At 56.2% G+C, this 13,198-nt stretch overlaps 1 protein-coding gene across 1 annotated transcript in view; it reads left to right on the forward strand.

Annotated features, from left to right (window-relative positions):
* The window catches only part of PCSK4 (proprotein convertase subtilisin/kexin type 4), a 4,296-nt gene extending 3,475 nt beyond the window's left edge, over positions 1–821 (forward strand). The window contains exon 8 of the mRNA XM_028496673.1: positions 324–821. Coding sequence (XP_028352474.1) covers positions 324–821 — 498 coding nt within the window. The remainder of the gene's footprint in view (positions 1–323) is intronic.
* Positions 822–13,198: the final 12,377 nt, after the last annotated feature.

The raw sequence follows: 13,198 nt of genomic DNA on the forward strand, positions 1-13,198 counted from the left end.
CGTCCCTCTAGAGTGGACTCTCAGCCACCACCACCTCCCCACCGCCATCCACATACCCCTATCCTCACCCCACTATTCGGGGACTCCAGGCCCCCCACAATTTCTGGGGTGAGGAAGGACATAAATGGGGTCCGGAGTCGGTGGACTTTGGTTTGAACTCGCCTTCCCTTCTGGGTGACCTTGGGGCATGCCTGTCCCTTTCGTGCCTCGGTTTCCCCACCTTGTAACAAGAGACTGTGGGAGACTCTTCCCTCTGAGTAACGGGGGCGGGGGTATGACGCTCTACCTCTCCTGGCTGTGAACCCCGCCCCCCACCCTCGCAGTCCTGGTCGGGCCTGTGCACCTGGCAGGGGGCGACCCCCACTGTGCGCCCCGGGGACCCCCCCTGGGCCCCGACCCCGGCTGTGCGCCTGGCGGCCCGCGCCCTCCCTGGGCCCCGCGTGGCTCCGGCTCCGGCCGCCGCTAGGTGGAGCAAGGAGGCCGGTGGAGACGCGGCGCGGGTGGACCCGCGGTCCGGAGCTGCGGAGGCCCTGAGCGGACGCTGCTGGGTGGACGCCCGCGACCCCTCCGCGCTCGAGCCCCCCGCCTTGCAAACAGAGGCCCTGAAAGGGAAGCGCCGCCCGCGGAGCGGACAGCCTGCGAGGGGTAAGCGTGGGAGCAGAAGGGGCGGGGTCCAGAGCGCGCGCGGTGAGGACCCGGCCGACCTTGACCCCCGACCCCCTGACCCGGCCGCCGCGAGGATGCCGGTGTGTGAACCGGACGCCCAGTTCAGACTCGGCAGCTCCCAGCGAACGCCCGCAGCCTGGCAGCGGCGCGAGTAGGCGGCTGGGGAGGCTGAGGCTGGGTGCCCGCCGGCGTGCAGGGGCTGCGAGGGTCCTTTTGAGTTAGGGCGCTGCTGAGGCTGGGTGGGTCTTCTCAGGTCCTCAGGACCCCCTCCTCACCCCCAGGCAAGGACCCAGGTTGGCTTCTCTGAGGAGGTGGTGTTGCAGCTGAAACCTGGGGCATGAGGGATACTGGGCAGAGTGAGTGTCCTGCACAGAGGGGGCAGCTTCTCCCCGGCCCCAAGGTGGACCGCAGGCTAGGCGGCAGAGGCCGGGCAGGGCTGCCTCCACCCCAGGCCTTTGTAGGCCACGAAGGGTAGGGGGGACTTGAGTTTTGTGCAGAGAGCACTGGGGAGCCATGGTGGGTGAGGGCAGGAGACTGATATGGTCTAAGTTACTTTGTTTCCCAGTTCCCGGCAGCAGTGGGGGCCCAGCAGGGCCAGGGGGGAAGCTGGGTGGGGTCCAGGTGGGGCCCGGGCAGGGACGGAGCCGCAGGACTCAAGCTGTGGACAGCCAGAGTGGGCTCAGGTGTCAGCCACCGGCCCCAGGCTGTCGCCTGTCTGCCACAGCCTCAGGGTCGGACCTGACCCTTGACTGGAACCCCAAGCCTGCCCCGTGCCCCCCTCCTGCCTCTGCCAGCTCCACCTGCCCCCTGAGGAGTGGCTTCTCGCTTCATCCTCTTTTTTTTTTTTTGGAGTATAGTTGCTTTACAATGTTGTGTTAGTTTCTGCTGTACAGCTTCATCCTCTTGGAAGATCCATCTCTCAGAAAAGGAAACTGAGGCACAGAGGGTTTGGTCATTCTCAGCACATGTGGGGCTCCCTCTGTGTGATTAGCTCATCTGGGACCCCCTTTTGTGTAATTAGCACTTTTGCGACCCCTTTTGTGTAATTAGCACATGTGGGCCCCCTTTTGTGAAATTAGCACATGTGGGCCCCCTTTTGTGTAATTAGCACATATGGAGCTCCCTCTGTGTAATTAGCATGTCTGGGATTCCTCTTCTGTACAATTGGCGCATCTGCGGTGCTTCCTCTTTGCAGTTAGCACATTGTGGGCCCCTTCTGTGTAATGAGCACACCTGAGTCCCTCCTTCGGTATGATTAGCCCATCTGGTGGCCATTTCCCATGTCCTGGGCCCCAGGAAGGCCACATTGCCCTGGCAGCCATTCTTGTTTTCATTGTGGGGAGGTGTCCCCCCCAAAGCACCGGCTTCTATCCTTCCCCAGCATGCCATCTGCTGTTGGGGTGGCACTGGGGTTCCAGCACCTTTCAGCGCCCTGCTCTGCCCCTGAACCTTCTCCCCAGCCGCTTCTCTATACTGGTTCACGGCACTGAGAGTAAGGAATCTGGCCCCATAGGCCGCCCCTCCTCCTTGCTCACTCCGACCCAGCCATCCTGTTCTTCTTTGGAACAAATGAATCTTGTCTCTGCCTCAGGGCCTTTGCACAGGCCCATTCCCTTCCTGTGTGTGATGACCCTTGGCCAATCAGGTGAAGTGCAGCCCCACTGGGCACACCCTCCCCCATGTGCCGACCCTGTTCTCACTTTCAGTTCAACAATATTTATTACAAAGAGACTGGGGGGTTTGTGCCCCACTGCCTCCAGAAAGTCACGGTCCAGTACAGGAAGCAAATGTGTTTGAAAAAGGACGGCTTCATACACTGATGGAGTGAGCGGTACATTCTTACCCAGAAGACCCAGTGATTCTCTTGTTTCTAATCGAGGTGTAATTCACATACCACATACTTCATCAGTTCAAAGTGTGCAGTTCAGTGTTTTCAAGTCCATTCACAGTGCGGTGCAATCATGACTTCTGTCTAACTCCAGAAAATTCCATCACCCCAAAAGAAAACCTGTCCCCATAAGCAGTCACCCCCCACCCTCCCCCAGCCTCTGACAACCAGGAACCCACGCTCTGTGTCTGCGGATCTGCCTGTTCTGGACGTTTCCCGTCAGTGGAATCACACACCGTGTGTCCTTCTGTGTCTGGCTTCTCTCACTGAGCGTCGTGTTCTCAGGGTCCGTCCACGCGGTAGCGAGTGTCAGGGCTTCACCCCTTTTCACAGCTGAGTGATGCTCCCGTGTGTGGATATTCCCATTTTGTCCTGTCCTTTTCTCCGTGTTGGTCAGGGTGCTGACGAGATTCGTGTCTGAATATCGTATGTAGGCAGCCTGATTGGTTCCTTCCTCCCTGTGGGCCAGCACACCCAGGCCGGGGTCCCACAGGGATCTGCCTCCTCCCTGACCCCCCCATCTGTCCCCATCTTGTACAACACACATGGCATCTGCCCCTTCCCTCATCCGCGACTCTGCTCTGGGTCAGGCCGGTTAACTACCCCACACTGCCTGCTTCTTGGGGCAACCAGGGCACTTTTCAAAACCCCAAGTCAAACAGTGACCCTCCCCTGCCGAAATCCAAGGCTCCCCGCTGCCCTCAGGGTTAATCCGAATTCCAGGGCACGGCCGGACATTCCCGCGGCCACACGGCGAGGCCTGTTGATCCTCCGGAGGGTCCCGGCTCGGATAGGAAGGGTAGGGTGGGCGACAGCTGGGGGATGTGGGATTGGCCCCATTTTCCGGGTAAGGAGACGGAGGTTCAGGGGATGTGGCATAAGTCGGGGTCCAGAGACACTTCTCAGCTGCACGAAATGATGTCAGCTGAACCCCTAGATGCCCAGAACCCGCTGCCCCCGCCCCCGGCATTCCTACCCGGAAGGAGTGGCCCTTGTGGGTGGCTCAGCATTCTACCTCTGCTTCCGGAGGTGCTGAGGTGGGGAGGGGGGGTTGTCAGAGACCCTCAGACCTGCGGGAACACCGCCGGCCTAATGAGTGTCCCCAGGGCCCCCGGCTGGCCTGCTGTCCCTCTGTCCCCACCCTAATGGGATTGAGACTTTTGAAGTTAATAGGGAACGAGGGGGCTCCCACGTAGAGAATAGAGGAGAGGGCTTAGAGGGGCCTTTGTGAGCCAGGCCGGCGATGATGAAAGCACCGTGAAATCCACGGTGTCACCGTTGCCCCGTGACCATGACAGGCTCCTTTACTTGAAGAAAAGAAGGGAAAAATCCCCAAACAGTTGTATGTGTGCATGTGAACGTACATGTATGTATGTGCAATGGCAGCGGCCCCACCAGGCCCTGAGGTGCCATCTCAGCAGAGAGCTCACCCCTGGGGCCCCTACACCAGGCACAGTGTGTGAGATACCAGGTAGTTTTAGCAGCCAGGAGTTCCAGGATTTTCAGTGCTGGGCCTGAGTCAGAGGCTATGCATCACCAAGGGCAGGGAGCCCTGCCCTCAGCTTGCTGCTCCCTGCTTGCATGCCTCTGGAGACGGGAAGCTCACTACCTCGCAAGGCTTCCAGACAAGGCCTCCTTGCATGTGGCCCTGGGTGAGGGCGAAGTTGTGCCTTACCTGGGGTGGACTTCCAAAGTCAGGGAGGAATGGGACACAGGGCAGGAGGGCATGTCATGGTTTTAACAACATTATTGAGATACATACCTTACAGTTCATTCATTTAAAGTGTATGATTCATTTGTTTTACTATATTCACTAGGTTATGTGTCCATCAACACAGTCGATTCTAGAACATTTTCATCCTTCCTAAAAGAAGCCCCGTCCCCATCAGCAGTCACCCCAGCCCCTGACAGCCAGGAACCCACTCTGTGTCTCTGTGAATTTGCCTGTTCTGGACGTTTCCCATCAGTGGTATCACACACTGTGTGGCCTTCTGTGTCTGGCTTCTCTCACAGCATTGTGTTCTCAGGGTCCGTCCACGTGGTAGCGAGTGTCAGGGCTTCTCTCCTTTACGTGGCTGAGTGATGTTCCCGTGTGTGGAGGGGCCACGTGGTGTTTATCTCTTCACCACTGAGAGACACTTGGGCTGTTTCCCACTCTGTTAGAGTTTATGACGGGGATGCTGTTCTTTTTTTTTTTTCTTTTAATTTTATTTATTTATCTATCTTTATTTATTTATTTTTGGCTGCGTTGGGTCCTCGTTGCCGTGCGCGGGCTTTCTCTAGTTGCGGCTAGTGGGGGCTACTCTTTGCAGTCCGCGGCCTTCTCATTGCGGTGGCTTCTCTTGTTGCGGAGCATGGGCCCTAGAGTGTGTGGGCTTCAGTAGTTGTGGCACATGGGCTCAATAGTTGTGGCTCGCGGGCTCTAGAGCGCAGGCTCGGTAGTTGTGGCGCACGGGCTTGGTTGCTCCGCGGCATGTGGGATCTTCCCAGAGCAGGGCTCGAACCCGTGTCCCCTGGATTGGCAGGTGGATTCTTAACCACTGCGCCACCAGGGAAGCCCAAGGGGATGCTGTTCTTGAAAACCCTTTAATCATCCCTTGCCTTGTGCATGAAACCCTCACACAAGGTCAAGGCCCACCAAGGCCAAAAGCATATTGTGGGTCGGGGCGTCTGCAGCTCCGAGAAAAGGCCTCACGCGGGGTCAGGGGCATGGACCCCGAGTCTCTCCGGGTGGCCCTGCCCTGACCCCAGTGTCTCCATTGGCCAAAGGGCTTTAACAGCACCTAATGTGTTCATGTCACACCGGGACAGCGCTTGTGCCTGGACTTGCTTTTCATTTAAAGGCAACTGCGCAGCGGGTCCCGGCTTGTATGCTCCTGCAGATGGGGGTCTCACCACCGCTTTTGTTGGAGCGCAAGCTGGGCATGTGGAGGGGGTGTCCCAGTGTCCACGACCCCTCGGTTTTCTGTCCAGAAATCCAGGAAGGCCACTTTCCTCCTCTGGTCCCCGACCTTGGAGGGGTGGTCCCAGAGGAGCGAGTTCGCACCTGCTGTGCAGACGTGGGGAGGGCAGGGGATGGGGTCCCTGAGCCCGGCGTGGGGGTGGGTAGCACCCACCTGATGCCTACAGCCTGGTGGGGGCACTAAAGCCCCCTTGTCAGCTGGCTAGGCAGCTGGCAGGTTCCGGGCCCTCCCTGGAAGCTGCCCCGCTCTGCCTGGGGCGCCAGGTGACCTGCATCCCGGTCCTCAAGGAGGAAGGGTTGCATAAGTCCCTGCCCTTGCATCCATCTCCTTCTCCTGAAGGAGGTCTCAGAGACAGAGTGGAGACTGCTGGACAGAGGCCAGAGAGGACAGGGGCCAAAGGCCACACAATGGGTGGGAGACACAGAGAGGGACAGACACAGAGGGACACAGGAGGAGCCGGGGCCGGGGATGATGTTGCCAGGCCAGCGGCCTCGCTCCCGGGCCCCCTGAGCCCAGCAGCTCCCTGAACCCCACGCCGCAGCTGTTCGGGTGGTTCTGTTCTGTGACCTTGGGCGGGCAGCCGCATGAGTCCTCTGAGTCTGGGATTGAGGGTGAGCTGATGCCGCCAGGTCAGGACCCCCGGGGGCCTGGGGGCTGCCTCATGTCCGCTCCCAGTGTCCCGAAGCTCCGGGGTGGCCCCATCTGTGAGCACCTGCCGTATGCCAGCCGTGGCAGTAGGGACTCAGGAAAGGGCTCAGACACCCTTGGGTTCTGCTGGCCCCGAGTGCCCCAGGCCCCCAGGAAGGGCCTCCTGGCCTGACTCTGGATCTAAGGGGGGGGCCTTCTATTTTTTGGGGGGGGCTGCGCCATGCAGGTTCTTAGTTCCCCGACCAGGGATTGAACCTGTGCCCTTGGCAGTGAAAGTGAGGAGTCCTAACCACTGGACCGCCAGGGAAGCCCCTAAGAGGGGCCCCTCTTAATGTCAGGTCCCAATATTTCAGACGGTGGAGCCTCAGGCACTGCCCTCGGCACGCTCACGGCATCTCCCCAGACCTCGCGGGGAAGGGTGAGAGGCTGAGGGTTCGGGGCAGAGGGGCAGAAGGAGGGAGGGCCCAGACCTGCGGACGTCATGCTGTTATGAGTGGAATCGTGTCCCCAGAGAGATGTGTCCGAGTCCCAACCCCTGGAATGGAACCGTGTATGGAAATAGGGTCCTTGCAGATGTGATCAAGTGAAGATGAGGTCAATAGAGTGAACCCTCATCCAATGACTGGTATCATAACACATAATACGTGTGCATTCATTGAGCACCGACTGTGTGCTCTGGGTGTAGGGGAGCAGCAGGAAAAGAGAGACCTGTTCCCTTGGCCTCAGTTTCCACCTTCAGACATCGGGGTAACTGGGTGGTTATGGGTCCAGTGAGTCTGTATTTGTAAAGCACCTGGAACAGTGTGTGGCACGGAATCCACGTGCATTGTGTCTGACCACGAAATGAAATTTTAAAAGATAATAAAATAGAAATGAAGACAGAGCCGGTGCCTGTCCTCAGGGAGCCGGCAGTCTGTGAGCTCCAAAAGCTGCCTGGATCTCTCTCTGCCTCAATCTCTCCCTGTCTGTCTCGACAAGCTCTAAGGGAAGGAACAGGAGGCCTTCTCAGAGGAAGTGTCATTTGAGCTGAAAGGAGAGGAGTGTCTTGAGGTGACTTGAGGCAGAAGACACAGCCAGTGCAAAGGCCCTGAGGTGGGGGACAGCCAGGTGTGTTTGCAGGTCTTCGGGCAGCTGGTGTGGGGAGGCCAGTGAGGGCTTGGGGGACCTCAGGGAGGAGTTTGGTTTCCCCCCGAGGTCCCTGGGGAGCCATGGCAGAGTTTGGAGCAGGGGAGGGACGTGATCCGATGGTGGGCCCGTCAGGAGGGCCAGGCACGGAGGGCTGCCTGGAGGTGGGGGAAAGAGCCCAGGGCAGAAATCGTGCCAACAGGAACTTGGAGGAAAATTTCTCCTCCCTAACCTCGTTTCCTTGTTTCCCTCACTGGTTAAGGAATTGGAGGGAAGGGCCTGGGGGTGTGTTCCTGTGCCTGGTGGCGAGGGTCCTGGTGCCCGAAGCTACTCACCATTGTGTGGGGGGGTGGCCCAACTGAGCCAGCCGCCCCTTCCCGCCCTCAGCCCTTGTCTGACCCCCGAGGGAGCACCGGGCCCCGTGATGACACCGGGCCTTGACCGGCTGCAGCCTGGGAGTCTCCTCCCCGTCCTGGGCAATAGAGGGGGGCCTGGTTTGCACACTGACCAGCGCGTCCCTGTGCCTGGCGTGGCAGCGGCTCTGCTTGGGGAACTGCCCCTTACGGGCTCCAGCACGGCCAGCCAGTCACCTCCACCTGCTGGGTCCTGCTGGGTCCAGTGTACAGAGGGGGAGACTGAGGCTGGGGCGCCGACGCTGGCCCGACTGCGTCTTGGGCCGTCCGGGCAGCGTTCGCTGATTCCCAGGCCCACCCCAGCCCAGAGCATGCATTTCTAACACCCTCTCCCAGGACACCGTTCCCTCCTCAAGTTTAGGACACGGTGCAGCACCTGGGTTGAAATTCTCAGGCCGTGAGCACCGGCAGAGAAATCTATAATGTATTGTTTAGACAGATGCCTTTAAACCGCGGCAGGGCGGGGGGTGGGGATGGCAGGGAGGGGGGCTGCATTGGGAGGGTCACCCTTTCTTCCTGCGCAAAGGTCAGCCACAGACCGTTGCCAAGGCAACGGCCGGCTCTAAGATGGAGGCTTAAGGAGAACAGACGATTCCCCTCCCCGAGGTGCCCCGTGCGAGGGCCCTGGCTTCGAGCTCTGGGGGCAGGGGGCCTCGGGAGGCTGGGGGCTTGAGCACAGCGAGGTGGGGCATGGGGGTCCTGGAAGATCTCAGCCCTGCCCTGGCTGGGGCTGGGGCCTGCTGAGACCTCCGTGAGCCTCGGTGTTCTTGGCTGTGAAGTGGGAGCAGTGGGACACCCACCCCCCGCCCCGGCCTGGGCTGGTATGGAGTCACTTGCAGAGTCCTGAGCCCTGCAGCGGCTCAGACACAGCGGTCAGGGCCTGGGGCTTGGCTGGCGTCCCAGTCTCCCACGAGTGCATCATGTCTGAGCAGTGCCCGGGGGGATGAGCTGGGGCTTGGGAGAGGCCACGGGTCTCCTTCCCCTCTTTCCGGGCCTGGGGCAGGGACCCAGCAGCCCCTCTGGGTCTGAAGCAGACGCGAGGCTCAGATTTGCAAACGCGAGAGCAGCGATCCCGCTGGAGAAGGCCCCCCAGAAGGATGGGTGGGCCTGGGACCCTCATCGGCAGCCACTCCCGACTCTGTGGGCTCTGAGGTCCTTCGCAGCCAGCAGGGGTGGACGTGAGCTGCCCTTAGCTTGGGGACCACAGCTGTGACTGACATTACTTTTTCACTGTTACATAAAAACAGCATTGTCTGCACAGACCTCTCTCCCTGGAGAGAACTTTGGACACAGGTGAGAGCTTCCTGGAGGGCTACAGACTTTCAGGACGGCTTTAGTTAGCAGCGACCATGCCTGACTTCTGCAGTACAAAGAACAGAAATTAGGAAGGCAACCTTTTAATTGAGATGAACTTCACACAACATAAAATTACTCATTTTAAGGCAAAAAATCCAGCGGGATTTTGTACATTCACAAGGTTGTGCAACCATCACCTCTAATTCCAGAACATTCCGTCACCCCAAAAGGAAGCCCGTCCTCATGAGCAGTCTACCCCCCAACCCCTCCCCAGCCCCTGACAACCACGAACCCACTCTCTGTGTCTGTGGCTCGGCCTGTTCTGGACGTTTCCTATCCATGGAATCACACACTGTGTGTCCTTCTGTGTCTGGCTTCTCTCACTGAGCATTGTGTTCTCAGGGTCCATCCACGTTGTAGCAGGTGTCAGAATCTCCATCCTTTTTTTTTTTCTTTTTAATTTATTTAGTTGTGCCAGGTCTTATTCGAGGCAGCCGTTCTCCTTAGTTGTGGCTCACCAGCTCCTTTAGTTGTGGCAGGCGGGCTCCTTAGTTGCGGCATGCATGTGGGATCTAGTTCCCTGACCAGGGATCAAACCCAGGCCCCCTGCATTGGGAGCACGGAGTCTCACCCACTGGACCACCAGGGAAGTCCCCAGAATCTCCATCCTTTTTGAGGCTGAATAATATTCCACTGTGTGTATGGACCACATTTGTTTATCCATCATCCATTGATAAACACTTGGGTTCTTTCCACCTCTTGGCTGTTGTAAAGCATGCTGTTGTGAACATGGGTGTGCAAATATCTTTTTGAGACCCTGCTTGCACCCAAAGGTGACCCAGAAGTGGGATTGCTGGTTCACGTGGTGAGTCAATGTTTAATTTGGGGGGCCCTCCATCCTGCTTTGCACAGCGGCTGCCTGTATCATGCTCCACCAGCCATGCACCAGCACCCAGCCAGCCTGGCTGCCCTGCGTTGTGGCAGAGATGCTACATTTGGTCACTGAGCTTTTACCTGCTGTTTTCATAATAAATGCAGATGTGGGGCACCGGCCTCTGTGGTGTCTCCCTCTGCAGGAGAGCCGGTTTGGAGAGAGGCTCGCCATCGGGGGGAGCTCTGAAGCGGCATTTAGGAGGGTGCCCCCACGTGCTGCAGCCACTCAGCGTCCCCTGGCCCTGGCCCGGTCGTCCTCCTGTGCTGTGCGCCCAGAGCTCTGCAGGGTGACTGGGTATACGGTTTTCTGGGACAGCCGTGGCAAATGACCGCAAACTGGGTGGCTTCAAACAATAGGATTTAGGGCTTCCCTGGTGGCGCAGTGGTTGAGAATCCGCCTGCCGATGCAGGGGACGCGGGTTCGTGCCCTGGTGCAGGAAGATCCCACATGCTGCGGAGCAACTAAGCCCGTGCGCCACAACTACTGAGCCTGCGCTCTAGAGCCCGCGAGCCACAACTACTGAGCCCACGTGCCACAACTACTGAAGCCCGCGCGCCTAGAGCCCGTGCTCCGCAACAAAGAGTAGCCCTCGCTCGCCGCAACTAGAGAAAACCCGCACACAGTAACAAAGACCCAATGCAGCCAAAAATAAATAAATTTATTTATTTAAAAAACCCCCAGAACCAATAGGATTTATTTCCTTCCAGGTCTGGAGGCCAGAAGGTGAAGATCCAGGTGTGGCAGGGCCATGCCCCCTCTGGAGGCTCCAGGGGAGGGTCCTTCCCACCTCTTCCAGGGTCTGGTGGTTTCTTGATAATCCTTGGCGTTCCTTGGTTTGAAGAAGCATCATCCTGATCTCTGCCTCTGTGGTCAAGTGGCCACTCCATGTGCGTCTGTGTCCAAATGTCCCTCTTCTTACAAGGACACCAGCCATCAGGGTCCCCCTCATCCAGTGTGACTTCATCTTAACTTGATCATGCCAGCAAAGACCCGATTTCCAAATAAGGCCCCGTTCACAGGTTTCGAGCATTGGGACGTGGACCTATCTTTCCAGGGAACACAAGGCAACCCACAGCGCTCAGGGATGAGAAAACCCACCTTTAGAGATTAGAATGGACTCTAAATTTGTGTAAATTTCGTGTACATGCCACTGGGGGTGGGGAAATCAAGCAGCTCCTTATATGACAATAACTTCTGGCCAGAGAAGCCTGGGGAGACGTGAGAACTGAAATGTGAAATCCTACATGGGGTCCAGGAGCAGAAAGAAGTGGAAAAATGGGTGAAATCAAAGAAAGGCTGGTTTCCTTGTTAGGGATGCACCCCCCCCTCCGCCCCCGCATCAGAGGTTCCCATGAGGATCTGGGTGTCGGGACACAACGCACTGCCTTTGCAAATTTTCTGAAAATCTCAAATTATTCCACAGTAGAAAGTTCACTTGAAAAAGACATCCTTGGGTCATGCATAGATCCATAAAGTCCTAGAAGAAATTTCAGATAAGTTTCTTTTTAGTCTTGGGATGAGGGAATCCTGCCCAAATCTGCTCTAAATGCCAGAAACCATCAATAAAAAACACTCAGCGATCTGACCACTGAAAAGTTTACAACAAATTACATATGTGTAATCGTTGGGACACACAATTAATATCCTTAATATACAAATCTCTGCTGTGAATCATCAAAGACCAACAACCCAGGAGAAAAATGGGCAAACTCAGTGAAAATGCAGTTCTTTTTTTTTTTTTTTTTTTTTTTTTTTGTGGTACGCGGGCCTCCCCCTGCTGCGGCCTCTCCCGTTGCGGGGCACAGGCTCCGGACGCGCAGGCTCAGCGGCCATGGCTCACGGGCCCAGCCGCTCCGCGGCATGCGGGATCCTCCCAGACCGGGGCGCGAACCCGGTTCCCCTGCTTTGGCAGGCGGACGCGCAACCACTGCGCCACCAGGGAAGCCCAAAAATGCAGTTCTTGATGGGAGTGATGTTCAGCCCAACAGCCAAAGACGCCACCCAAAAGGAAATGCCTGTGTGTATATGTGTGTGTGTGTGTGTGCGCGCGTGTGCGCGTTTTGGACGGGGCTGCATGACTGATAGAGATTTAAACTGACTACACTGTATATATCCTTCATATATTATATATATGATATATATTGGTAAAAACACTTATTTTTTTTTTACCAATGTCCTGAGTCATCTATTTTTAACATTTTTATTGGAGTACAGTTGATTTACAATGTTGTGTTAGTTTCAGGTGTACAACAAAGTGAATCTATTACACATATATATATATCCACTCTTTTTTAGATCCTTTTTCCATATAGGTTATTACAGAGTATTGATTAGAGTTCTCTGTGCTATACAGTATAGGTCCTTATTATCTATTTTATATATAGTCTGAATCATCTATTTTTAAAGGTTTAACACATGCTCAGTGACATAAGTCAGAGAAAGACAAATACTGTTCGATCTCACTTCCAATGTGGAGTCTGAAACAAAAACCAAGCTCAGGGCTTCCCTGGTGGTGCAGTGGTTAAGAATCTGCCTGCCAATGCAGGGGACATGGGTTCGAGCCCTGGTCCAGGAAGATCCCACATGCCGTGGAGCAACTAAGCCCGTGCGCCACAACTGCTGAGCCTGCATGCCACAACTACTGAAGCCCACATGCCTAGAGCCCATGCTCCGCGACAAGAAAAGCCACCGCGATGAGAAGCCTGTGCACCGCAACAAAGAGTAGCCCCTGCTCGCCGCAACTAGAGAAAGCCCATGCGCAGCAACGAAGACCCAACGCAGCCATAAATAAATAAATAAAATAAATAAATTTTAAAAAATCCCAAGCTCATAGATGCAGAGAACCGATGGGTGGGTGTCAGAGGGGGTGTGGTGGAGAATTGGGTGAAGGGGGTCAGAAAGTACAAACTTCCAGTTACAAGATAGGTAACTTACAGCTTGCTGACTATAGTTAACACTGTATCCTGTGTTTGCAAGTTGCTGATAGAGATATTTAAAGTTCTCATCACAAGAAAAAAATAATTTGGGACTTCCCTGGTAGTCCAGTGGTTAAGACTCCAAGCTTCCACTGCAGGGGGCGAGAGTTAAATCCCTGGTAGGGGGAACTAAGATCCTGCATGCAGCACAGCATGGCCAAAAAAAAAAAAAAAAAAAAAGCAAGAAAAAATAATTTGTAACTAAGTGTGGAAGGAGGTGAACTAGACATCGTGGTGATCATAATATGCACAAATATGGAATCGTTAGGTTGTACATCTGAAATTAGCAC

Source organism: Physeter macrocephalus, chromosome 2, assembly GCF_002837175.3.
Source record: "Physeter macrocephalus isolate SW-GA chromosome 2, ASM283717v5, whole genome shotgun sequence".
In the NCBI taxonomy this organism is placed as follows: domain Eukaryota; kingdom Metazoa; phylum Chordata; class Mammalia; order Artiodactyla; family Physeteridae; genus Physeter; species Physeter macrocephalus.